General features: G+C 33.6%; 1 protein-coding gene across 1 annotated transcript in view; it reads left to right on the top strand.

The window, feature by feature from the left end:
* Window positions 1-6,055: 6,055 nt before the first annotated feature.
* Window positions 6,056-22,073, top strand: part of LOC123531688 (uncharacterized) — a 31,356-nt gene continuing 15,338 nt past the window's right edge. The window contains exons 1-5 of the mRNA XM_053518039.1: window positions 6,056-6,191; window positions 17,774-17,833; window positions 18,137-18,225; window positions 18,930-19,025; window positions 19,363-19,467. Coding sequence (XP_053374014.1) covers window positions 6,130-6,191; window positions 17,774-17,833; window positions 18,137-18,225; window positions 18,930-19,025; window positions 19,363-19,467 — 412 coding nt within the window. The 5' untranslated portion in view covers window positions 6,056-6,129. The remainder of the gene's footprint in view (window positions 6,192-17,773; window positions 17,834-18,136; window positions 18,226-18,929; window positions 19,026-19,362; window positions 19,468-22,073) is intronic.

Below are 22,073 nucleotides of genomic sequence, written 5' to 3'. Positions count from 1 at the left end.
TCTTTGTTGGCGCTGTATAAATGTCATGGCATCAACTATGTACGCACATTTGTTTACTTGGTTTCTTAAATCCATAAATCTCCCAGAAAACTGATTAAACCTGTAACACAATCTGATTTATCTCCCTTCCGCATTGCAAAGCCTTATACTATGTTCATTTCATTCATGACTCAGGGCTTCAAGTTTGTTATAATCTGTCATTTGGTCAAGTTAGTATATCTTCTCGTGACTAAAGATTTTTGTGCATACACGTTTTTCGTTCTGAAGTGTATTTTCTGATTTCGGTGTTTTGTGTTCGAATGTTTTCAGCTATACGGTATTTACTTTATCAGTCATATTTTATTGCATCTTTCAATACTTTAAATCCTCTTTCTTTGCCTAAATCAGATCTAAAGCATGTGCCTTTTCCCCGGTACTTATATTCAAGAGGTCCGTCGAGTTTGGTGTAGTAAATGGATTTTATTTTCTCTAATTACTTCTTTAAGCCTCTCGACATCTTCATTTTCTTTTTTTCCTAAGTGTATATGAACGCTCATGGTGTTTTCTCATTTTTTTCTTTGCAAACCATTAATTTTGTATTTTCTGCTTCGAAGTCAGTCTAGGTATTACTTTCAGATATTTGTCCATTGTCTGTTGTTTCTTCGAAATGCCATGGAATAGTTCCGTCTTTGCATCGCGATTATACGCTTGCTAAAGATCCATGTCTGTCCACACACCGTTATATTATCCGGCGGTTCTCCATACAGTAAAAGTGCCCATCTCGAATTCTCCTCCTAGTTCTGGAGCAATATATGGCAGCATTTTCATTTGTTGAATGTATTTGGCAACAGCTGACATTGAAGGTGTCTCGCCGCAGCCATATACGGTTACATTTTCTCTGTTTCCAGTATACCTGTATTCACGCATTAGATGTATGGCCTTTCGTAAGCTTTCATTCTCATTTATTTCGAATGTAGATATACTGTTGTTACTCTGAAGTTCCTCTCCTCAATAAATCCACACACAGTTATATTTAGCTGTGTAAAGGGAATAGTGTTGAAACAGCAGCAACCATTTTTAAAATGACTCCCATCGTAGCTCGAATATGGTAGTAAAATCCAAACGGTGGAAACGCACCATTAAATAATAGTCTTTGCCCGCCTGTACCAGGTTGTAGTATTTCAGCTCGGACAAGCATGTCGTCTATTCGACTTGATCGCATGAACAAGAAAATTGTTGGCTATATGAAAGCTTCCCCCCACCCCCCACGCCTCATTCGAAGTATTACATTGCTAAACTTTCTGAATATTTTATTTTGAGGGAAAGGGCAATTTCATAAATTGCTTGGTCACATGTAACCACTGTCTTGGTCTGACTAACTTTCCGCGCACCATTCAAACAGTAAGTGAGCGATTCGTCAACTACAGCAGGATCTGTTGGATACTTTGAAATATCGGACCATATCCAATTTCGAATGTGTCCTTGTTATCATATCATTGAATGCGTTCTAGGTCGGGGCTGCAAATGTATCGTCTTGACCACTGATCTTTTCTGTTGGTGATATTCAATATGTCAATATCACACACCCGCCAGTGATCAGCCTTTTCTTCTTTCGTTGAAAGAAAGGTAAATGTCACGTCCAATGTGAAAGCTATTTCGACATACATCACTTGTTATCCGGGTCTTTACGAGTGGTACATGTGCAGTTGTGCTGTTATCAATAATAGATCAGGACCACTGTCTGTATCAAGCCATGCTACAAAGTTAAAATTTTGAGTTGAAGCAAATCAAACAATATATCAATGACAATAGCAAATAATGACAGATAAGGAGAATAACAGGTTACTGTCTTTTGAGAAAGGGTTTCTCAGACGAGGCTAGATATGGTCCTGGAAAGAGCGAGGCTTGCCGAGCTCCTTCCGGACCATATCTAGCCGAGTTTGATAAATCCCTTTCTCAAAAGACAATAACCTGTTATTCTATTTATCAAGCCATAATTAATTAACAACTTTATCCTACCATTATGCGAAATAAAGTGCAAAAAGTAGGGTTGACCAAATTTTGCGGTTTTGCCGGACTTCTTTTTTTATTTATTTTTCTTCAAAATGACGCCATCTTGGTTTTTAGAATAACTGCTAAAAGACATATTTACGCGATTATTTTTATAAACACGCTCTTAATAGGTACGTGAGATCGTGTCACTAATGAATAGTGTATGCCTACCATATTTGCAATTACCACAAAAAAAGTTTTTATAGCGGAAACGCTCATAGAAAACGGAAAATGACTCATGCAAAGCGTTTGTTCAGGATTTTAGCTCTCTGCACTTACATCATGGAATATTGCATCTGGAATGGACTGTTATGGAATACAATCAACGGTAGATGAAACGGTACTACCTATTTTTTTCTGCCAAGCGGCGTTATGGCGGGTGTATTTAAATCACTTCAAACGTTTGCTTGGTGAGAATGGGTATCCGTCTAGCAACTGAACTTCGGATAAAATTTCACTTGGCAACAAATTGAAGTTATTCTTTAGTGTTCAGCAGAACAGAGATGTCGGTTACAAAACACAAGGTTAGCATTTGTTTTTTCCGCTTTTTTTATATTTTGGGATTTTAAAAAACAAAGACAAATATCAAAAGGAAATGCCACGTACCTACTTTAAAGACCTACTTCATTGTCGTATAAGGGCGTAATAATTTATAAATGCAAAATAGACACAATCTGATGACCTTGGATTTAATCATTGGTTTAAACAGTACAAAGTGTTCTCAAGTCACTGACCTGAGAAAGCCTGCTCTTCTCAGACATGCTTTATCAGGCAGTTGTTATAGTAATGGCATGATAAAATCCGAGTTTTGCTTTAGTTTCTCAGCTTGAACATTTCGGCCTGGGTTGTTCCAATACTCACGCTTTTGAATATTGAATATCTCCACTTGGATATGATGCCCGCTTTTTAATTTTGTCTTTTGGCAGTTCCTGTGATATGCAGGCTCCATAACGGTTCCTCAGGTCCCCTTTCTAAATTCCAGTTTGTTTAGTTCTGCTCATTGTTTTCTAGTTTAGGGCAAACCCATTATTTTAACTAGGGACCATACACCGCATTTCATGGAATTACATGCAAGTGTATCATTGAAGGTTCCATGTGCACCGCCGTATGAACACATCTGCGGATTTCTCTTGTACTTGTAGCATGTGTAAATGTTGAGTTCTGCTCATCCCGGGGCTAAAGGGCGTGGACGGTAACATGCATTTTCACTACCGTCCATGAAAAGGCTTAATCAAACCGAGCCTGCAACATTTTCGTTTTTGTCGTGTTGAGCGATCTGTGGAGTTTCCAGTTTTTCTATGCACAAAATATTTTAGGCATCGGACACAGTCGCAATTCGTCTAAAATATACATTAGGGCACTAACCAAAAATTCCCCCGCAGCCCCGGTCTGTAGCAATAATAAACTTTGGAGTTACAGGCTGTAGAAAAATTTATGATAAATAGATCCTGTGGAGAAAACACGGTAAGTTTATGTTTACCAAAAGCGACGCTTTGTTAGGTAACATACTAGCTAATCATTGGATGACAACCAGATTTAAATAGTGTTGTTATACATTTTGTTACAACCAAATTGTAAATTTATCATTGCAAACTGAATACTTGTGTTCCTGAATTGAATGTTCTAAAGAAAAAATACATCACTGTTTCAAACTGAGAGATTCAATGCAGTAAAATCATTTAGAATAGATAGATTTAATAAAATGTGGAGACATTTTGCAGTGCTTGTCAGAACCAGTCTGTAGAAATACAGATTCTAAAATTGAGTTAAGTTTTAAATTTCACTTGATATCTTTCTCAAAAAAGCCACCACCTTATATGTACAATATTTCATTTGTATTTTAATCTAAGGCATTTTTTTTCTCACCCGATCCCCTTTGATCTTCTTAATTTCTCCTTTTGTCCATTTATGTTACTTTTCAATGTTCTCACTAGTGTCAATTGAATCGAGGGAAGTAACTCAAACATGGTTTTTTTTCACATTTCAGGTAGAATTATCTTTCAGTGGTCGCTATTTTAATTTTATTATGCATTGGCACAGCTAAATTAATGCTAATTCTTACTCAGTTCGTAACTTAGATTATCTTGATGTGAGCTTGTATTTAGAATTCAGATTTAGTAACAGAATGTTGTTGGTTGTTTTTACAACACAAATTTCCATGATTTTTTCTCGCCGAATTCTACCAGAGATTTTAATTAACTACTAAATGTGCTGATTAACGTCGTGCTGGCAAAAATTTTATTTTCTTTTCTTTTTTCTAGCATACAAATTTGATATCGTGATGAAAATGTTAACTATAATAGCCAACAGTTAACAGAGCCGTGTCCAATGGAATAAATTATTGACGATTTATTGTTATATTGCTATAATAAGTAATGTATGTTTTATATGCATTTCAGCTACACTGTTTTCACAATATAGATCTAACCGTTAAGGCAAGTTGAAATTAGAACTGTACAACAAAAATCAGGAAGTTATCTGACTGGCTGTGTAAGAGAAGTGGCTGCTTAATACTGGTAGCTGCTAAAGCAGGTTCACCTGTAGCTAGAAGCATAATCGACGGAAACAAAAATTAAGCAGAATATAATGAGTTACTTCTGCATCATCTAGCATATTAAAACACATATAGGTCAAGTATAATAATTGATACCATGTAAGCCATTATCTATATTACTATTTAACTATTGTCGTTTTATCAAAGTTTGAAACTATAGTGATACATGTAATTGAATATAACATAATACTTAAGGTAGTTTGCGCGTTGGGATTAAACCAGTGTAGAATTTGATTTAACTCTGATATTTCAAGCATCATTATGCACTAAATTCAGCCAGTGACAAGGATATGAACGTGTGCATGGCGTTTGCTGAAATGATGGAGTTTATTAAAGTTTTCACAATTTTTTGAAAAAGTCACAATTTTGTTGGCAGCTTCACTACATGTATATGAACATATCCCATGGGCTTCTGCAAACGTTAATACAAAAAAACTGTCCCTATTGTTAAATAAAAGCACAACTAGGTCACCAAATGTATTGTTTTCATATGTGGTGTCTCGTACTATTTTAATTACCATTCTATTGTTCTTGGCATACAATTTATACATTTGGTATAAACAGGAACAGTTTCAAGAAAATAATTTGGCATTAGTTATTTTGAGTACGAACCTTTTTCATTGTGTTGACATGCTTCCAAAATTTATATCAATTCTGTGAGATACAACATATTAATAAAACACTGACTGATACCTCCTAAAATCGCTGATACGATTCCTGAAAGAAACAATCGCATATGTAACATGCGATTCAATATCATAATGGTTACTTAGGAACTTCTTTTCTTAACCCCATTTTGCAAGAGTGTAAACAGCGACGCGTTTATATACTCGACTTTTCAAAGGAGGACTTGATAAAAATATATTTATACAAAAGATAGATAGGTAAGGGAAAATATCTTGGAAGCAGGAAAGATTTCATGGAAGCACAGAGTACCACAAACACAACCGCAGAGCCACGCATTTGCAAAGTATGCACACAACAAAAAGAAGCTGTACATAACGGAAGCATATTATAGACTGGTTGCTTCAAAAATCCAACAAGTACTTTTTAATTTCATGCAAAATATAGAAAAAGGTGGAGGAAAGGGTATGGGGTAGAAAAAAAGTGTGTGTGTGTGGGGGGGGGGGGGGGGGGGGGGCTTAAAAGATGAATTAAATACAACATCTTTACATTATTAGTATCCTCCCACTGATTTACCTGTTTGTCATTTGGATACATGAGATGTATACTATGCCTGGCTGTTCAAGTTTGAAATATCTACTGATAATAGGTGTAGTGATACTTATTCCGAAGTAAGATAAAAATATTTTAAATCAATTATTTAAGTCAATATTTGATATTTTTCCACATCCATCAGCCGTGCGCATGACTTGTTCTACTAAATGTGGATACGTCAGCTACCTTAACAGCAGCTCAAAATTTTCAACTTTAAATTGCATGAAGGAATCTTACTTTGGGAAAGTCCAATATGAAACACTGTATTTAAGGAGACATTCTGACTAAGCAGTAAAAGGTGTATTGGACTCTCATAGTTGTGACAGATGATGGTTCTTTTTCACATTATACTTTTCTTTACGGTAGTAAAGATAGACAAAACTTTAGGGTATGTATTTGCATTCTTTTATTTTATGAATTTGTGGAATTGTTAGGAACTGTTTCCTTTTTCCTTCTTTATCTTATTTTTAATTATAAATCATGTAAGAAAAACTGCATTATATTGATTTTTTTTTATGATTCAATAAAATACCTTATATGGTTGCATTTGTATCATATAATATAATCTAACAGATTCTGTTTAGCATTTACATTACTTCTTTTTAACTAAGATGAAATTCATTTTTAAATTATAAAAAAGTATTAAATAAATATTATAGTGCTTTTGAAAAAATAAATAAATTGTTTTGATTGCACATGAAAAACGTAACCATTGTGATTCGTATGTGTATTGGATTAATGTGAAACGGACAACATTGAAAGGGTCTTTAAAATTAAACAACCGTCTTGAACATAGCCTTAATTTATACACATACACATTTAAAGATTATGGAAGAATGTCATTTGCAAAAAAAATTACTATTATTTGTAGACTAAACTACATTTTATCTTCTTGGAGTATTACATCATATAAAAAGCAACTGTATTTTAATTTTAATTTTGGTAACGTACGAGGAAATTGCTAGATTCAGGTAAGATCTTTTCATATTATTTCCTTATTACCTGAATACTTTCGATAATGTAAAAACCGTCGAAGACAGGGAAATAGTTGCTTTCCATCATGGTAGAAAATGTCTTCCTGACATTCTTGATACTTTTCTCAAACATTTCGCCCATTTTGTTCACAGGCCAACATGCAGATAACGTGCTCACTAGAATGATGGAGTGTTTGAAGAAAGTATCGTGAATTTGTTCCGAAGAAAGCACCATACTTCTTTCCTGTCTTCTACGATTTGTTGCTAATAAAAATAGATGAGGCAAAATGTTTTCTGAATCGGGTTACTTTTCTTGTGTATAGGAAATCGACAAGTCATTGACCACTGTGGTTAATATTACTGCAACATTTTCAAATAACGTCATAGTATGACGTGATTTATTTCGTCAATATTCGCACGTGTAGCTTATTATTTCACTAGGGAAAGATAAGATGCGCGTGAAAAGACTATATATGGTTATTTCTTTCCCGGATTTTCTTGTCTTTTACCCGGTTATGTAAGCAAGCAAATTATATCTTTCTTTTGAAGTGGTCCATATCCGATGCAGCTTAATCGAGAAATGCCCGAAAATCACATATTAAGAATATAAATGTACAGTTTCGCCGTTTTCTTTCCCAATTGGTCTGTACAACTTTACTGATTTTGTTCTCATTATTTTTCGTGTTATCCAGTGTGTTCATAAAAAAAGCTTTGAATGATAAAGAATAAAAATAAACGGTTAAAAATTCTTTCATAATCCAAAATTATAGGAGGAAGTACACTTGGTTCTCATCGTTTGAGGGAAATAAGCGCATACGAAACTTACGGATCACTTTTCCCAAAATGTTGAAAATAGTAGAAAAGGCATTATTTTACTCGGATGCTAAATTGCAAGTATAGATTGAAATCAGTTGAATAGGTGACATTTAACGGCCGAAGAGTGCAGACTTACAATACGGCCAAACAATGTATATTAGAAGAGTTTTATTCGCTCTCTTTACTTTCAGTAATATACAATTCTGAAGCACCCTTAACTAAAGTTAGACACACGGTAAAATATAGTCAATGTTATTTAATGGCATAAATAGATTATACAAATGTATCTGACAATAAAAGAACTTAATATGATTTATCAAGAATTGTAATATCTAACAATACGTAATGCAGGAGTAAGGTCAGTACTTCAATGAAACTGTGCTTCCGCGGTATAGTCGAAAGTTGTTCAAAATAAATAGATCCTAATTTTCCCGCTTTTGCGCAAATTTATATAGAACGAGTGCTTAAGGTGGAATGCGCCTTATTTGAAGTTATTGGGTTCCGTTTCGAAATTTTGTTTGTTATAAAATTCAGCATATTCCTCATAGAATGCGTATTTTACTTTTTTGACATTTCTGTAACTTTTTTCTCTACAAACCTTCAAACACGACCATTGACGTCCATTTTTGATGAACCATGATTTCACCTCCGTCACACTGTTTTCTTAAATCGTTCTGTTCAGTCAACAAGTATCGATTTGCTTGTTTCTCATCATAATTTCATTTAAAAATGTCTTTGAAATGGTATATAATTTGTGGAGATCATTTTAACGTTGAAGTCGATATTTACGTTAAAGTGACGTCAGAGCGACAAATATGACGTTTAGTTTTGAAAAAAAAGTTTGCGTTAACCTTGTCTCATGTAAAACCCAAACGATAGAATTTGACAAAAAACTAACATGATCATAAAAACTTTATTTTCTGTCGATTGAAGGAATAAAATTATGGGGTCACCGAATTCATTTTCGCGTAATATTACGTTACGCTACCCCTACCCCACAAATCAAAAGATGGCGCAATTGAGTATTTTTTCATGTATCTCCTCCTTTTAGGATAAACTCTACTATTTTATTTTTCCTAGTAAAATTAAATCAAAATAGCCTTTAAAACTCTGTTACATTAGCGAAATAATTTCTGTGTAGAACTCAGATTTTCATGTTTATATTATATTTGGTATATGAGAATGCGACAAAATCAACACCCCATTACCCTTTGCGCTGAATTACATTACTCTACTCCTACCCCAGATATAAAATGCGTAATTAAATGGATTTTCTGATTCTTGTGATCAAGACAAACTCATTTTTAACCTATTTAAGTAGAATTTAATCAAAAGAGGCCTTTACAACTATTAATGATTACATTCATCGTTACAAGTGAAATGATTTATCTCGAAAGTTAATGATAATACACGAAAACTAATGTATCGATGGACATTAAATTGTTAACATTTACAAAAATAAGTTAAATAAAAACAAAAACAAAAAACAACAACAAAAATTAAACGACAGAATATTGTGAAATCCTTTATTTGAATTATCTCAACCTTTTAATGTTAACAAGTACCAGTATAGAATTCCATCACATGCCGCTATTTTCGTGACGCATTATCTTTGCGTAAAAAAAGTGTTACATAATGAATTAGGCTCATATATAAAGCAGCATCGAAACTAATCTTATTGGGTTAGTGGACTTGCTGTGGCATGTGCGTGTTCGTTTGTACTGCTAGGCGCTTTGCCGTAATTGGTCTGGTATATTGTGGTGGTGATTTAGTTCGTATAAATTCTCTCTAATATATATATATATATATATATATATATGCCATAAATATCTTATATTAATTTAGTTAATATAGGTGTATTCTTAATGAAGCAGATTCGAACAACAACCAGTCTTCAGAAAATAATACTGGGGTAAACAGAATCTGGCCAACCTCGGCACAGTACGCAAAAAAGTAAAACGTAGGTGAAAATGAGAAATATTCATTTTAACATCACACATAACTCGGAAAAAAGTGCTAATACAACTTTTTAAAATTTAGAAAGCCTTTATGTAATTATATCATCATGTTCGAGTAAACATTATTTTATCAGCTTTATTACAAATTTTACGTTTTGGAAATATTTCGGTTGTTTGGAGAGTAGTCGGACACACCGATTTCGAATAAAGTGAATCCTCCTCATAACCGCGGGAAAACAGCATATTTGTTGTAAAGAGGCTGTTGCTCTGAAAAGGTTAATTTATTTAGCAACTTGGGTAGATAGAAACACCATCCTTTGCAAAGAGGTTTTAGCTCTCCGGAGATGTGTGTACAAATGTTATCCTTGTATTCATAGACACAAAATAGAAACATATTCCATACATAATTCTGTTTCCTAATACTAGAAACATAAGAAATACGAGTAAAGAAAACATTCCATGACATAAAAAAAGAAAGAATATTTTTTTAGCTCTGTTTTTCTACGTTACTGTGGGCAGTTAACCTAACCAGTGTTCCTGGATTCTGTATTCCCAACAAATAACTTCTATCTTCACCACATAAATCAGAGGTGGAGGACGAATGATTTCGGACACGTGCCTTCTATCAAATCGTCATGCCCTACCCGGGGACCGAACTCGCGATCCATAGATCTGCGCTCCTACTGAGCTAAGCGGATGGGGTAAAAGAAAGAAAGCAGCGGTTGTGACTGACACTTGCTGTAACTCAACGAAGCCTCTCTTATATCATGAATACTGAACTTGTAGAAGTTATGATTTATTTCCAATAGCGTCTGTGGTATAAAATTTCAAAATAATGAAAAATTAACTCTGACCTGTAAAAACTAAATTCCGCGATCAAATTATGCGAACGTATGCGTGGAGCGGGTAATTAACCGGGCAAGCCCATGGCAACTTATCTTATGGTCAGACGTCACTAGGGTGGTGAAGTAAGAAAGGAAATAGTAAAAATGTAAGACCTCGGAATGTGCATGCTTACTTAGGGAGGGTTAGGGATAATATTAAGAAAAACAAGATACAAACAACCTTTTCTCCCTTGCAGGGGCGGTTGAGTCAAGGGTCATACGTCTGAAATCACAACCTTTAGAATATTTCAATCTGTTGTATAATATTGATCAATGATATTGTACAATAATAATGCTTTCTGTTTGTGTTTCAAGTGTGAATACTCCGAACAATAAACACAATTGCATATGCAAATATTTTTCATGTTAGCAGTGTTTTACAACATAAAACGTGTTTATTGGTACTTTGAATAAGAAATATTAAAAAAAAAAAGTTTTATCATATAGAAAGTGTATTTAAAGCAATTTTCAAAATTAACATGATCAGTATTTAGTTTTATTTATTATAAGCAAAGTTGTCGTATTGGCGTATGTAATACATTCTGCATTCAAACCATTTCTCAATGAAGTCGCCCGTTTTACAGTTATAAGGACCTCTTTTGTAAGGAAAACTCTCTTTCTCACGTTCCATGATTCGTTTCACGCCTATAGTGAATAACTGATAAATGAGAATGTAAAATACTAAGATTTGAAAAGAGATATATCGGAAAGACAGCCAAACTAAGCTATGTTGTTATTTTGGGGGTAGGGGTAGCGTAACGTAATTTTACGCGAAAATGAATTCGGTGAACCCAAATTGTTTTCCCTTCAATCGACAGAAAATAAAGTTTTTTATGATCATGTTAGTTTTTTGTCAAAGTCTATCGTTTGGGTTTTACATGAGACAAGATTAACGCAAACTTTTATTCAAAACTAAACGTCATATTTGTCGCTCTGACGTCACTTTAATGTAAATATCGGCTTCAACGTTAAAATGATCTCCATAAATTATACACCATTTCAAAGACATTTTTAAATGATAATATGATGAAAAACAAGCAAATCGATACTTGTTGACTGAACAGAACGATTTACGAAAACAATCTGACGGACGTGAAATTATGGTTCATTAAAAATGGACGTCAATGGTCGTGTTTGAAGGTTTGTAGAGAAAAAAGTTACAGAAATATCAAAAAAGGAAAATACGCATGAGGAATATGCTGAATTTTATATTAAACAAAATTTCGAAACGGAATCTAACAACTTCAAATTAGGCGCATTCCACCTTAAATCAAAGTTTTTCACTGCTAGAATACAGTCTGCATGAATTGAGATAGTTTTCATGTTTATACTTCAACGATGGCGAGTTCTTCAGATTGATACCGAAAATTACAAGGTATTATTGCGCATAGAGCAAATTTTTGCCATTTTTATGGTAGCAGACACACAGTGGCGGGCATTTCTCTACTATTTAGTTTCCTATTTTGTTTTTCATTTTTTTTTATTTTCTATTAAAACTTTCACGAACAATAGGTGTAGAAAAAATATATAATCCATGACTGAAACTGAAACTTATTAAACGCCTATATCTATACAATGACATATTCAATGGCGTTGTACATAATAATAACAACAATAATGATAATACGTTATTTACTCGTTCAAGGATAAACATTTTATCCAACACATCACCGGAACCAAACATCTCATTAGGGTCTCCTTAGATTGCTTTTTGTGTAAGAGAGTTTTCAAGGTAGACATTAACTATATATTAAGTAAATCGATTTCTAACACTTTCCTTTTCCTTGACAGCTCCATTTCAAGGTAGCACAAAGAAAGCAACAGGACAGTGGTGAGGTTTTGATTTTATAAAGTAAATTTATATTAAACTTATTGTAAGATATTTAAATAATGTTTAATGTCTACCTTGCAATGGAGCTGTCGAGGAAAAGAAAAGACAGGGGTCTTGAGAACTGAGGTCATGCAAAGATTGAAATTCTGGACTTTAATTTTAAAACATTTTGAGTCCCTAAAGAGTTTGATAACGAAACTTTGTCATTGATATAACAATTTCATTTCAAAATTTAAGTCTTAAATTCATGACTATTTTCAAGTGACTATTCAGTATTGATTGTCAATCTAAAGCGGAATTTTATCTTTAAGTACCATTAAAACTAGCTGTCAAAGTTTCAATCTAAACCCCAGCTGAGACAGAAAATTGTTTTGTAAACGTAGGTAGTCAAAGTTATATTTGTTTCCATGGATTATCAGAAAATGGTGTATTTCACTATGTCAATATTTTAGCTCATTTTTCCCTTTACAAACGATAGATCTAATCATATTTAAAATAAATTATGTTTTGCAATTTGCTGGGTTGCACATTTTGCGTAAATAGGGTAGACTACTCGAGTCTTACATTCCTTCAATTAATTAAAACACATGTATGTTCGAATGGAAGAGGCTAGTGCCTCACATTTGATTATGTTATTATGTTAGAAATCGCAAAAAACAGTTAGTTATATATTATTTGATGGTGAAGGGCCTATCAAAATGTACAGGGTAAAATGCAAAATAAGAATGTTGTAAAATTCAGATTTTGAATACAATATTCACAAGATCACTGTTCAGAATATTGTTTATGCAAGAATTTGGACCGGCGAAGTCTGCGTAAGAAGTGGGTAAAGTAATATGATATGCATACTTTCTAGGATTTCGAAGAGACTTTTAATTCAATAAATATATTCATAAAAGCATTATTCGTTACTAAACCAGTCACAATATTTGTCAAATAATGAACTTATTGCAATCAATGCATGATTTCGTGGTTTAAATCTATTCAGTTTTAGGATGACTAAGCTATTTTGATAAATCATTTTGACATATCAGTGATGTAGTGACATTTGCATTTAAATCATTTTCTTCGTACTAAATTGACAAATTATACAAACTGTAGATTTGTACACATGGTGTGTCAGACAAACACGGAGTTTTAAAGTAATATCATTTTATTGTTCCAAATCATCCTTAGGCAACCATTGTCAAATCTTGGTAATATTAAATTGTGTACAGTAGAATGAATTGATCAGCTATAAAAACAAATAATTTGGTTTGTTCGTTCATTTGTTTGTTGTTTTGTTGTTGTTTTTTTTTTTTTTTTTGTCTTTTTTTGTTTTTTTAGTGTGTCTGTCATCCTTTGTGTTATAATGTATATGACATGGCTTTATTTAGCAAGCATAATTAAGTTAATATTATTATTTTCAGTAATATGTTTTTTTCTCAATAAGACTGCTGTTATGTTGGTATTTTATGATATTTGCTTCCTTGCTCATCTTCATATCCTTTCCGCAGGTCTAGGTCTGCAGCTCGCAAATACGGTTATATCTTACATCCGCGGCATATACTGACACTCTCAGACAACATCAAAAACGACCTTTTGAGCGATTTGATGAGGTTCCAAAATTACCAATGTACCCTCGGTCCGTTACGGACCCTGTGGGATTTATGTTTATCCCGAGCTCAAATATCTTTTCGTACATGAAAAGTTGACATGCCGTACTAAAGCATAGGTAATTTCAATTTGTAAGAAAGTGCTGAAAATTAACTCCCCAATAGCAAAAAGAAAAGACGATATCCACTTGCAAATATTTAGACGGGATGACCCTTCCGCGTGACCCCTGACTATCTACGAATCAAAATACGGCTTTCGTGTTCAACTTTACCTTTTTTTCTTTCATTTTCTTTACTTCCCAAAATAGCTGAAGGTCGAGTGACGTCATTTTCTATGTTGTCAAAAACATAAATATGCCTGGCGAGATTGCATATATATGTGCTGGCAGTCCTAAAGTTATTAGGAAAATCATTTTTTATCTAAAAATAGTGTTGTTGTTTTTTTTTTCGACACGTTTGTACGAAAACTGACGTTTGAGACAAAAATGGCTAAACCAAAATGCATTTTAGGAAATCTGTATATCCTTTCCGCAGCCTTAAGGTAATAAAAAGGTATTAGCGTCTGATGGCCCTTAAACGATTCCGTAGAATCAACATTTATTACACGAAATTTATTTTAAAAATATTTCTGAAATGTCTGGTCTGCAACTCTCAAACACGGTTACTAGTATATCTTACATCCGAGGCATATACTGACTCTCAGACAACATCAAAAACGACCTTTTGAGCGACTTTGAGGTTCCAAAATTATCAATGTACCCTAGATCCATTACGGACCTCTGTGGGATTTGTGTTTTCCCCGAGCTCAAATATCTTTCCGTAGGTGAAAAGCTGACATGCCGTACTAAAGCTTAAGTAATTTCAATTCGTAAGAAAGTGCTGAAAATTGACTCACCAATAGCAAAAAGTAAAAGAAAAGAAAAAAAAAGAAGTCAACGCGCATACGTGTAGACGGGATGGCCCCCTGCGCGTGACCCCTGACTATCTACGAATCAAAATACGTTTTTCGTGTTCAAGTTTAGCATTTCTCCTTTCATTTTCTTTACTTCCGGAAATAGCTGAAGGTCGAGTGAAGTCATTTTCTGTGTTGTCAAAACATATATATGCCTGGTGATATTACATAAATATCTGCTTGACGTCCTAAGGATATACAGATTTCTTTTATCGCTAGTTGTAAAAGCTACAAATACAGCAACATGACATACTATTAGCTATTTAACCTTTAAAAGTTTATATTGCTCGTTAAGGGGTTAGTATCAGTTTATATCGAAACCATTTAAAAACAAAGCACTCAAAAATCAATGACTTAACTTTTGAAACGTTGTGAAAGATAATGTGGTTAGCTGTGTATATTACAAATATTATGCGTTGCTTGTCCGGGCCTATCATTTCCAGGTGTTTGATATGCACGTAACATTACGCAGCTAACATAAGACATATTTTTTTTCTGCGTGTATTTACACTTAATATATCCCTTAGTTTCACCATTAATGTGTCTAAACACATTGCAGAAGATACAAAATAATTTATTTTAAGTCTGAATGACGTCTTCTTGCGATCTTACGTGATCATGTCTATGTAGGATCATAAATAGATCTTTTTATTATGGTGCATATTTCTACCACGAATTAGCTAGGTATCTATCGCGATGCTTCAAAAAATAATTTTGATAAAGCGAAGTTTTCTGAAAAGATTATCTCAATAATGGAAGGATTCCTGGAAATATTATTGCGATGATTTACATTATTTTCTCGATACCTTTTGTGTTAGTGCCCATAACTGCCATTTATTAGCTACATATAAGATTTCTCGTTACTCTCAGATATTATCTTGATATTTCGAACTTTCCTGAAAAGTTTATCGCAATGGCCTAAAGTTTCCTGGAAATAAAAAGCATATCGAGAAAAAATAATTTATTTCGATAATGTTTTAAGAACAATGCACAATTTTGCTGGAATGTTTAGAATATTATCGTGATAATCGAGCATCTCGTGGCAGTTTCCAAGCATTAACGCGAATTTTTGCTCTAAAAAATGTTCAGGAAATAAATAAAAATATCTAGAAAATATTATGCATTGCTGAAATTGTTTAAGAAAAAAGCACACGTTTCCTGGAAAGTTTACAAATTATCGTGAAAGCTACCTGTCTATCTCGTGGCAGAAATATGCCACCATAGTTTATATATTCTCATCCTGTAGTATGGCTTTTCCGGTAGAAGTGATAAGCCATTTTCTTTTGTGCATCTTTTCCTATTCATATAAAAAACTAAACGTAATATGAATGACGTAGTTATATGTTAGGTTCTGTCTTTATTGCTCAGCTAGTAGATCTTAGCCATAAGAAGAACATTAAAATCCATGTTGCAATGCCACTCGAAGTGATAGCTTACTAAGATGCCATAAGTTTTGAGAATCTTTGTCAGGTTGAACCTATTACTTGTGCGTCTTATTATTAATGCAAATATGTTCCAAAATATTGATTCAAACTTAAAACAAACAAAACTAACCCGAAAACTATAATTTACTTTCGTAAAACAATATGTATATATTTGCAAGTCCTTTGTTATCCCGCCCGCGTAGCTCAGTAGGTAAAGCATTGGTCTACGGATCGTTGACATGTAGTTATCACATGTTTGACGTCACAGGAGTGTAGTAAAACCATAACGTATGTTGATAAAACACTAGTGTAACGTCGTTAAATATAGGAAATGTTCATCAAATTTACTTGTTTATAAAAGTTAAAGAAAGTAAGTAGAATGTTTTAACTTTCGACAGAAAAACCTAACATGTGATAAAACGAACATTACATTTGCGACTTACCATATTGAAGTTACTAAACTCACTGAATAAAATTGATAAAAATAATGTTCGACAGAGCCTCGCATTATTTATTTTATTCAACTGGTTTAATAGATTAAATATGAAAAGACACTTATGTAAAATCCTCTATTTATCGCATTTAAACTATGTAACAAATGGATCCAAATTGAATGTCTATTCGTGCGGGGAGCGGTAATCTAGTAGATAAGGTGTCGGCCGCTCAATCCAGAGGTCGTGGGTTCGAGTCCCAGTGGGGTCACAACCATGACTTCAGATATGACACCAGTACTGTTTTTTTCCAGGAAGCGGACCTGAGAGTGGTACCAATAAGCATGAAGCTTTCATCGCAATCGAGCTTAAACAAATTAGTATAAACTAATGTCTATTCGTGTTTTCTGACCGAAAAGTCATTATTAATTGATTGAGCTCATTATTAAATCATGTTTTATCTGACATCAGTATGAAACAAGAATCTTCTCATTCATTTACAATGAACAGTGTCATAATTACTGAAGTAGCAGCGATACTGAGTCTTGTTTTTCACATAACATGGCAATTATTTATAGCAAAATAGAAGATTAACTGTCACTTGGAGTTAAAGACATAAAAATGCTACTATTATTTTAGCATGGCAATTTTTGTATTGCTGAAAATAAGAAAATAAATACAGTCTGTCTGCTAAAATCTGGTAATGCAATTATCTCAATTAACCTTCCGGTCATTAAACTGAAGAAAAGAAATTAGAGGCTTTTGGTACATAGTTTCAAGTCCGTATATAATCCAATATATATTAGTGAAAAGGTGAGCGTATATGTAAACACTGCCCGTAATAAAGAAGTTGATTTTTTGTAGTGTAGGAACGATCGAGAAGTAGCATTTATTCATGTAGTGCAGCTTTAACTAGTATATGATCTCAAGTAACTTTTTTGTTTGGTGTATTATATTGCTTAGATATTTTCATTTTGGTAGATATATATTTAATCCACTTTTATACAATCTTCTAGTACAAGAGAACCCAATAATAGTTCCGCTATGATAAGGTTATCACTGTCATTTATACAGGCAATACAATGTGCAAAATGTTTATTTCCAGAAATTATTGCAATTATTCCCAAACACGATATGTGCGGACATACAAGCATTGTGGATTATGGTAAGTAATTATACTGTTGTTTGCTTCATAGTCTCCAATATTAGATAAAGTTATTTAGACAATTATACAACCCGATTATAAAACAGTCTAACTTGTTTTGTAATTCTTATCAAACCTCCTTTTCTGTAGAATATTGGCTTAACGTGTTCAACGAATACTATTACATGTAAAAGACTCGCAAAACACGAAGTACCATATTTTGTTAATGCAAGTTAACTTCTGCAAGACGGTGATAAAACCTGAATAAATCACGTAAACTTGTTATATGTTGAAAATATTCAATGAAAGCTTATATGATTAAAGGAGCTGGGGTAGATGTAACACATACAGACCCTATCAACATTATTACCAGGCTTGTTGTAGCGGCTGGATGGGTCACCAGTGTTCGACACGTGAGTTGAAATATGTTTTGGCAAAATAAATGACCTGACAATAATATACCATATTTTCGTTCATAACTCAATTCCTTTTTCATTTTCAACAAACAGTAACAAAATGTTGGACCACGTCTAGTCGTGTTCTGCTTTCATAAGATCATACTAACAAGATCATTATAAACTAGCAAAATATATACATGTATCTTTGTGACTTCAGACATAAAAAAACGGGCTCTTGTTTACCATTTCATTATAATTCAGTATGTTTTAAGATATTTACAAGTTATATGATACTCTTTGACGAGTTTTACAATGTAGCGAACAACAGTATCTACATATATTACTTAGACAATTTAACTGCATATGAACAAGAACAACTTTAAATTTGAGAAAGGTGCAGTGAATGTCAGTATTACGAGGTATTTGAATTAGGATTTCTGTCACATAAGCAAAACAAACGTTTTAGATTATTTTAATTTCTGTTTTGTTTTACTTCCCTGGAAATCTAAAATTCAAATTTATTGACTCGGCTTATATGCAAACTGTACCAAGATTTTAACCCTGTCCTGCTATTGAACTGCTTTTGTTCAGTTTTGATTCAGTCATTGTAAGTGAGTATAGCCTTTATTTCTCTAATTAAAAGAATACATATGTTTATATACTATTGCTCACGTCAATCTTTGTTTAGGAATATGAATAAACGATATTCTTTTATTCAGCCATATGCAGCAATCCCTGTGCGAATGGTGGATCTTGCATTGGTCCTGAACGTTGCAAATGTCCGTCCGCATTATCAGGAGAACAATGTACAACAAGTAAGTTAAGCTTCAGGCGCTTCGAATGAAAGTACTTATTCTTGTCAAATACAAGTAACTTTCATTTCTTGAAGGTAAGTATTCGAAGCGGGTAAATGACTCAGACTTCAAACGTTCGTGGCAACGCTTTTTCCTGATTTATAAGCCAAGGGCCAAAATATGAGATGACGTAGATAATTGTGCGATGTTTTGTCTGCTTGGTACATTAATCATAAAAATGTTAAATGTAAATGTGATCAATATTCACTAATTTAGAAACGTTGTCTTTCATGATTATATTAAAACATTTTGACAATAACAAACTGAGTAGTATCATCCTGGTGTATTGTTCTTTCAGAGGTATGCTCACACGTTGCCCCATGTTACCCTGGAACATGTAGCTACCCACATCACTGCAACTGTTTTAATGGTTTTAGTGATTCAGGCAGGGGTTGCCTTTCATGTAAGTATCGGAAAGATGACTTAAATTGTGTTTTCTACGTTTTCCATAAAAAAAGTAATTATGTATATAATTTCTTACTTCAATATCTGTTTAATTCACTATATACAAATATCAAAATAAAGAAGTGAAAGCATAAACCCAGGAGAACTGGATAAAACGAGGAATCTGATTTACCCTCTCTTGTCATTAGATATCAATACACACAAAACCTGAATATGTCGTTTTACCGCTAAAAATGCTTTATTTGTTCATGTTCTGTGCCTTAAGTACTTAAAATAACGAAAAAACTCCACTGTAGTCAGCGGTATCTAGATGCAAACATTTTTGTACAGCTAATTAGTAATGGTCACACCATTTCAGCAAGTGGTTCCTATATGCATTTAACTGAAACGTCTGTGTTTGATAAAAGCAACTGCAACCGATGGTACCTCTTTGCAATTATTTTACTCTACAACGCATTAATTAGGGTACCGCCATTGCAACGAGTATACACACTTTGGCTAAAATCACGGTTCAATGTGCGGTGCTTATATGTATTCATTTAACTGTACAATGAATTGGCTAGGAAAACGCAACTTCGCTTCAATGTGTTTGCCTATTTGCATTTATCCTACTACGCTCTCCCGCTTAGATCAGTAGGTAAGAGCGTTGGTCTACGGATCGCGGGGTCGTGAGTTCGATCCTTGGGCGGGGCGTATGTTCTCCGTGACTATTTGATAAACGACATTGTGTCTGAAATCATTAGTCCTCCACCTCTGATTCATGTGGGGAAGTTGGCAGTTACTAGCGGAGAACAGGTTTGTACTGGTACAGAATCCAGGAACACTGGTTAGGTTAACTGTCCGCCGTTACATGACTGAAATACTGTTGAAAAACGGCGTTAAACCTAAAAAGAAAATTATCATTTCAGTTAGTGGTAGATCTACCTTGGCACATTTATCATGTATATCTTACTTTACAATGCATTGGTGAGGGAAACGCCATTGCAGCTAGTGTTGCCTATGCTTAAATTTACTATAGTCTGTCCCATCAAATTTTGGACCTCAACTTTGGACTGATATGAAGAAATGGAACGAGACATGTTTTTGTGAATTAATAAAAAAGACACCCTCAAGGATTTGTGCAACAATCATCTTGTTTTCCCGTACGACTGAATTTCATTTTCTCTATGGAAAATCACTGTTACGTGTTATTCCTCGGGGACGTTTCACACTTATTTTTTTTTTCACTTAGTTTTTTTTCCTCCCGTAAAAAACAGATTGGGTTTGAAATAGAATCTACAATTCTGTAGAGCTCTATACAAACAAAATTTTGAAAAATGAAAAAATGAAAATTAGAAAAAGAACTTACTTTGCACGAAAGAATCGTGTCATAAAGTATTCACTAAGTTCATTCCTTTAATCATAATTTCATTTATCCTTAAATCCTTCCAATCGATGTCTTGTTCAATGCACAATTTTCAAAGTCAGAAATTTTACATATAAAATCCATCATCCGAAAATTGATCCAGTCAATCTGAGGCGGTGATTCGAAGAATTTCAGGCAAATAACTGAACTATGCATTTAAAACGATATCTTAAATCACAGTTCTTTTCAAATGCATAATCCAGGAAGAACCTGTGTCATACAAAGTTGTCAACTGCTTCAGCCTTCTTAGAATATAACCTTCTACACATTTAACAATCTCGCCATGACACAATAACTTTTCAAACGCTAAAGCCCAGTTACGTCATGTTACAATATATGACGTCACTAAATATCTCGAGGGTTCAAGTGCATAGGCGGCACGATATGTGAGCTCAATTAGCTACCCCAACGACAATTGCGTTTGTAAATATTGAAGCTACCTGAGTCCCGAATTAGAAGAATGTAAAGTAAATTAGCTGTAGACTGTCCCAGTCGGACTACGTGGATAAAATTTAAGTCACAGACGGGAATGGTTCGGTTAGAGACCAGACCTAAATCTGAGAAAAAAAGTTTATTTGTTTATAACATATCGATACAGCTAATTTTAAAGAAAACATGTACAACGGGATTTTTTTCTAACACCGACAAAAAACAAACAACCTTCACGATACCGGTTAATACGGAAGGTGCGTTATATTTATGAATTTAAAATTTTGACTGTGTAGATGATTGTTAGTTAGAATACACGAAATTATTGAGGACAGTCGAAGATCATCAAAGAATATATTTTAGCTTACATTCAATTATTCATGATTACACCGACTCAATTGGACAAATAAATGTCAGAATAATAGGCCTACAAAATCTTCTGTATATAGAGTTGTATCTCACAAAAACTTCACAATTTGAAAAATATAAACATTTATCACATGTAAAGATCAATTCAAAACTTTAGTTTCGAAGATTATTGAAATTTCATCAAATATGTTAAACGGCATGGCTAGTTATAGCAGTACGGTAAAGTTCCAGAAACTACGAGATTTTCGACTGAATATCTATATAAAGTTTAAATTGCTACAAATCATTTTAAACGGAAACACTATTTTGTTTTGCATTCAACGTGTTTTTGGTAAAATTTTCAAATTAGCTATGTTCTGACCCGTTTGTAATAGAAGTAAATGATTTGTATACGTACTTTT

The sequence above is a fragment of the Mercenaria mercenaria genome, chromosome 11 (genome assembly GCF_021730395.1).
Source record: "Mercenaria mercenaria strain notata chromosome 11, MADL_Memer_1, whole genome shotgun sequence".
NCBI lineage: Eukaryota > Metazoa > Mollusca > Bivalvia > Venerida > Veneridae > Mercenaria > Mercenaria mercenaria.
Note: the sequence above shows the minus strand (reverse complement) of the source record. Positions and strands in the feature narration are given on the sequence as shown.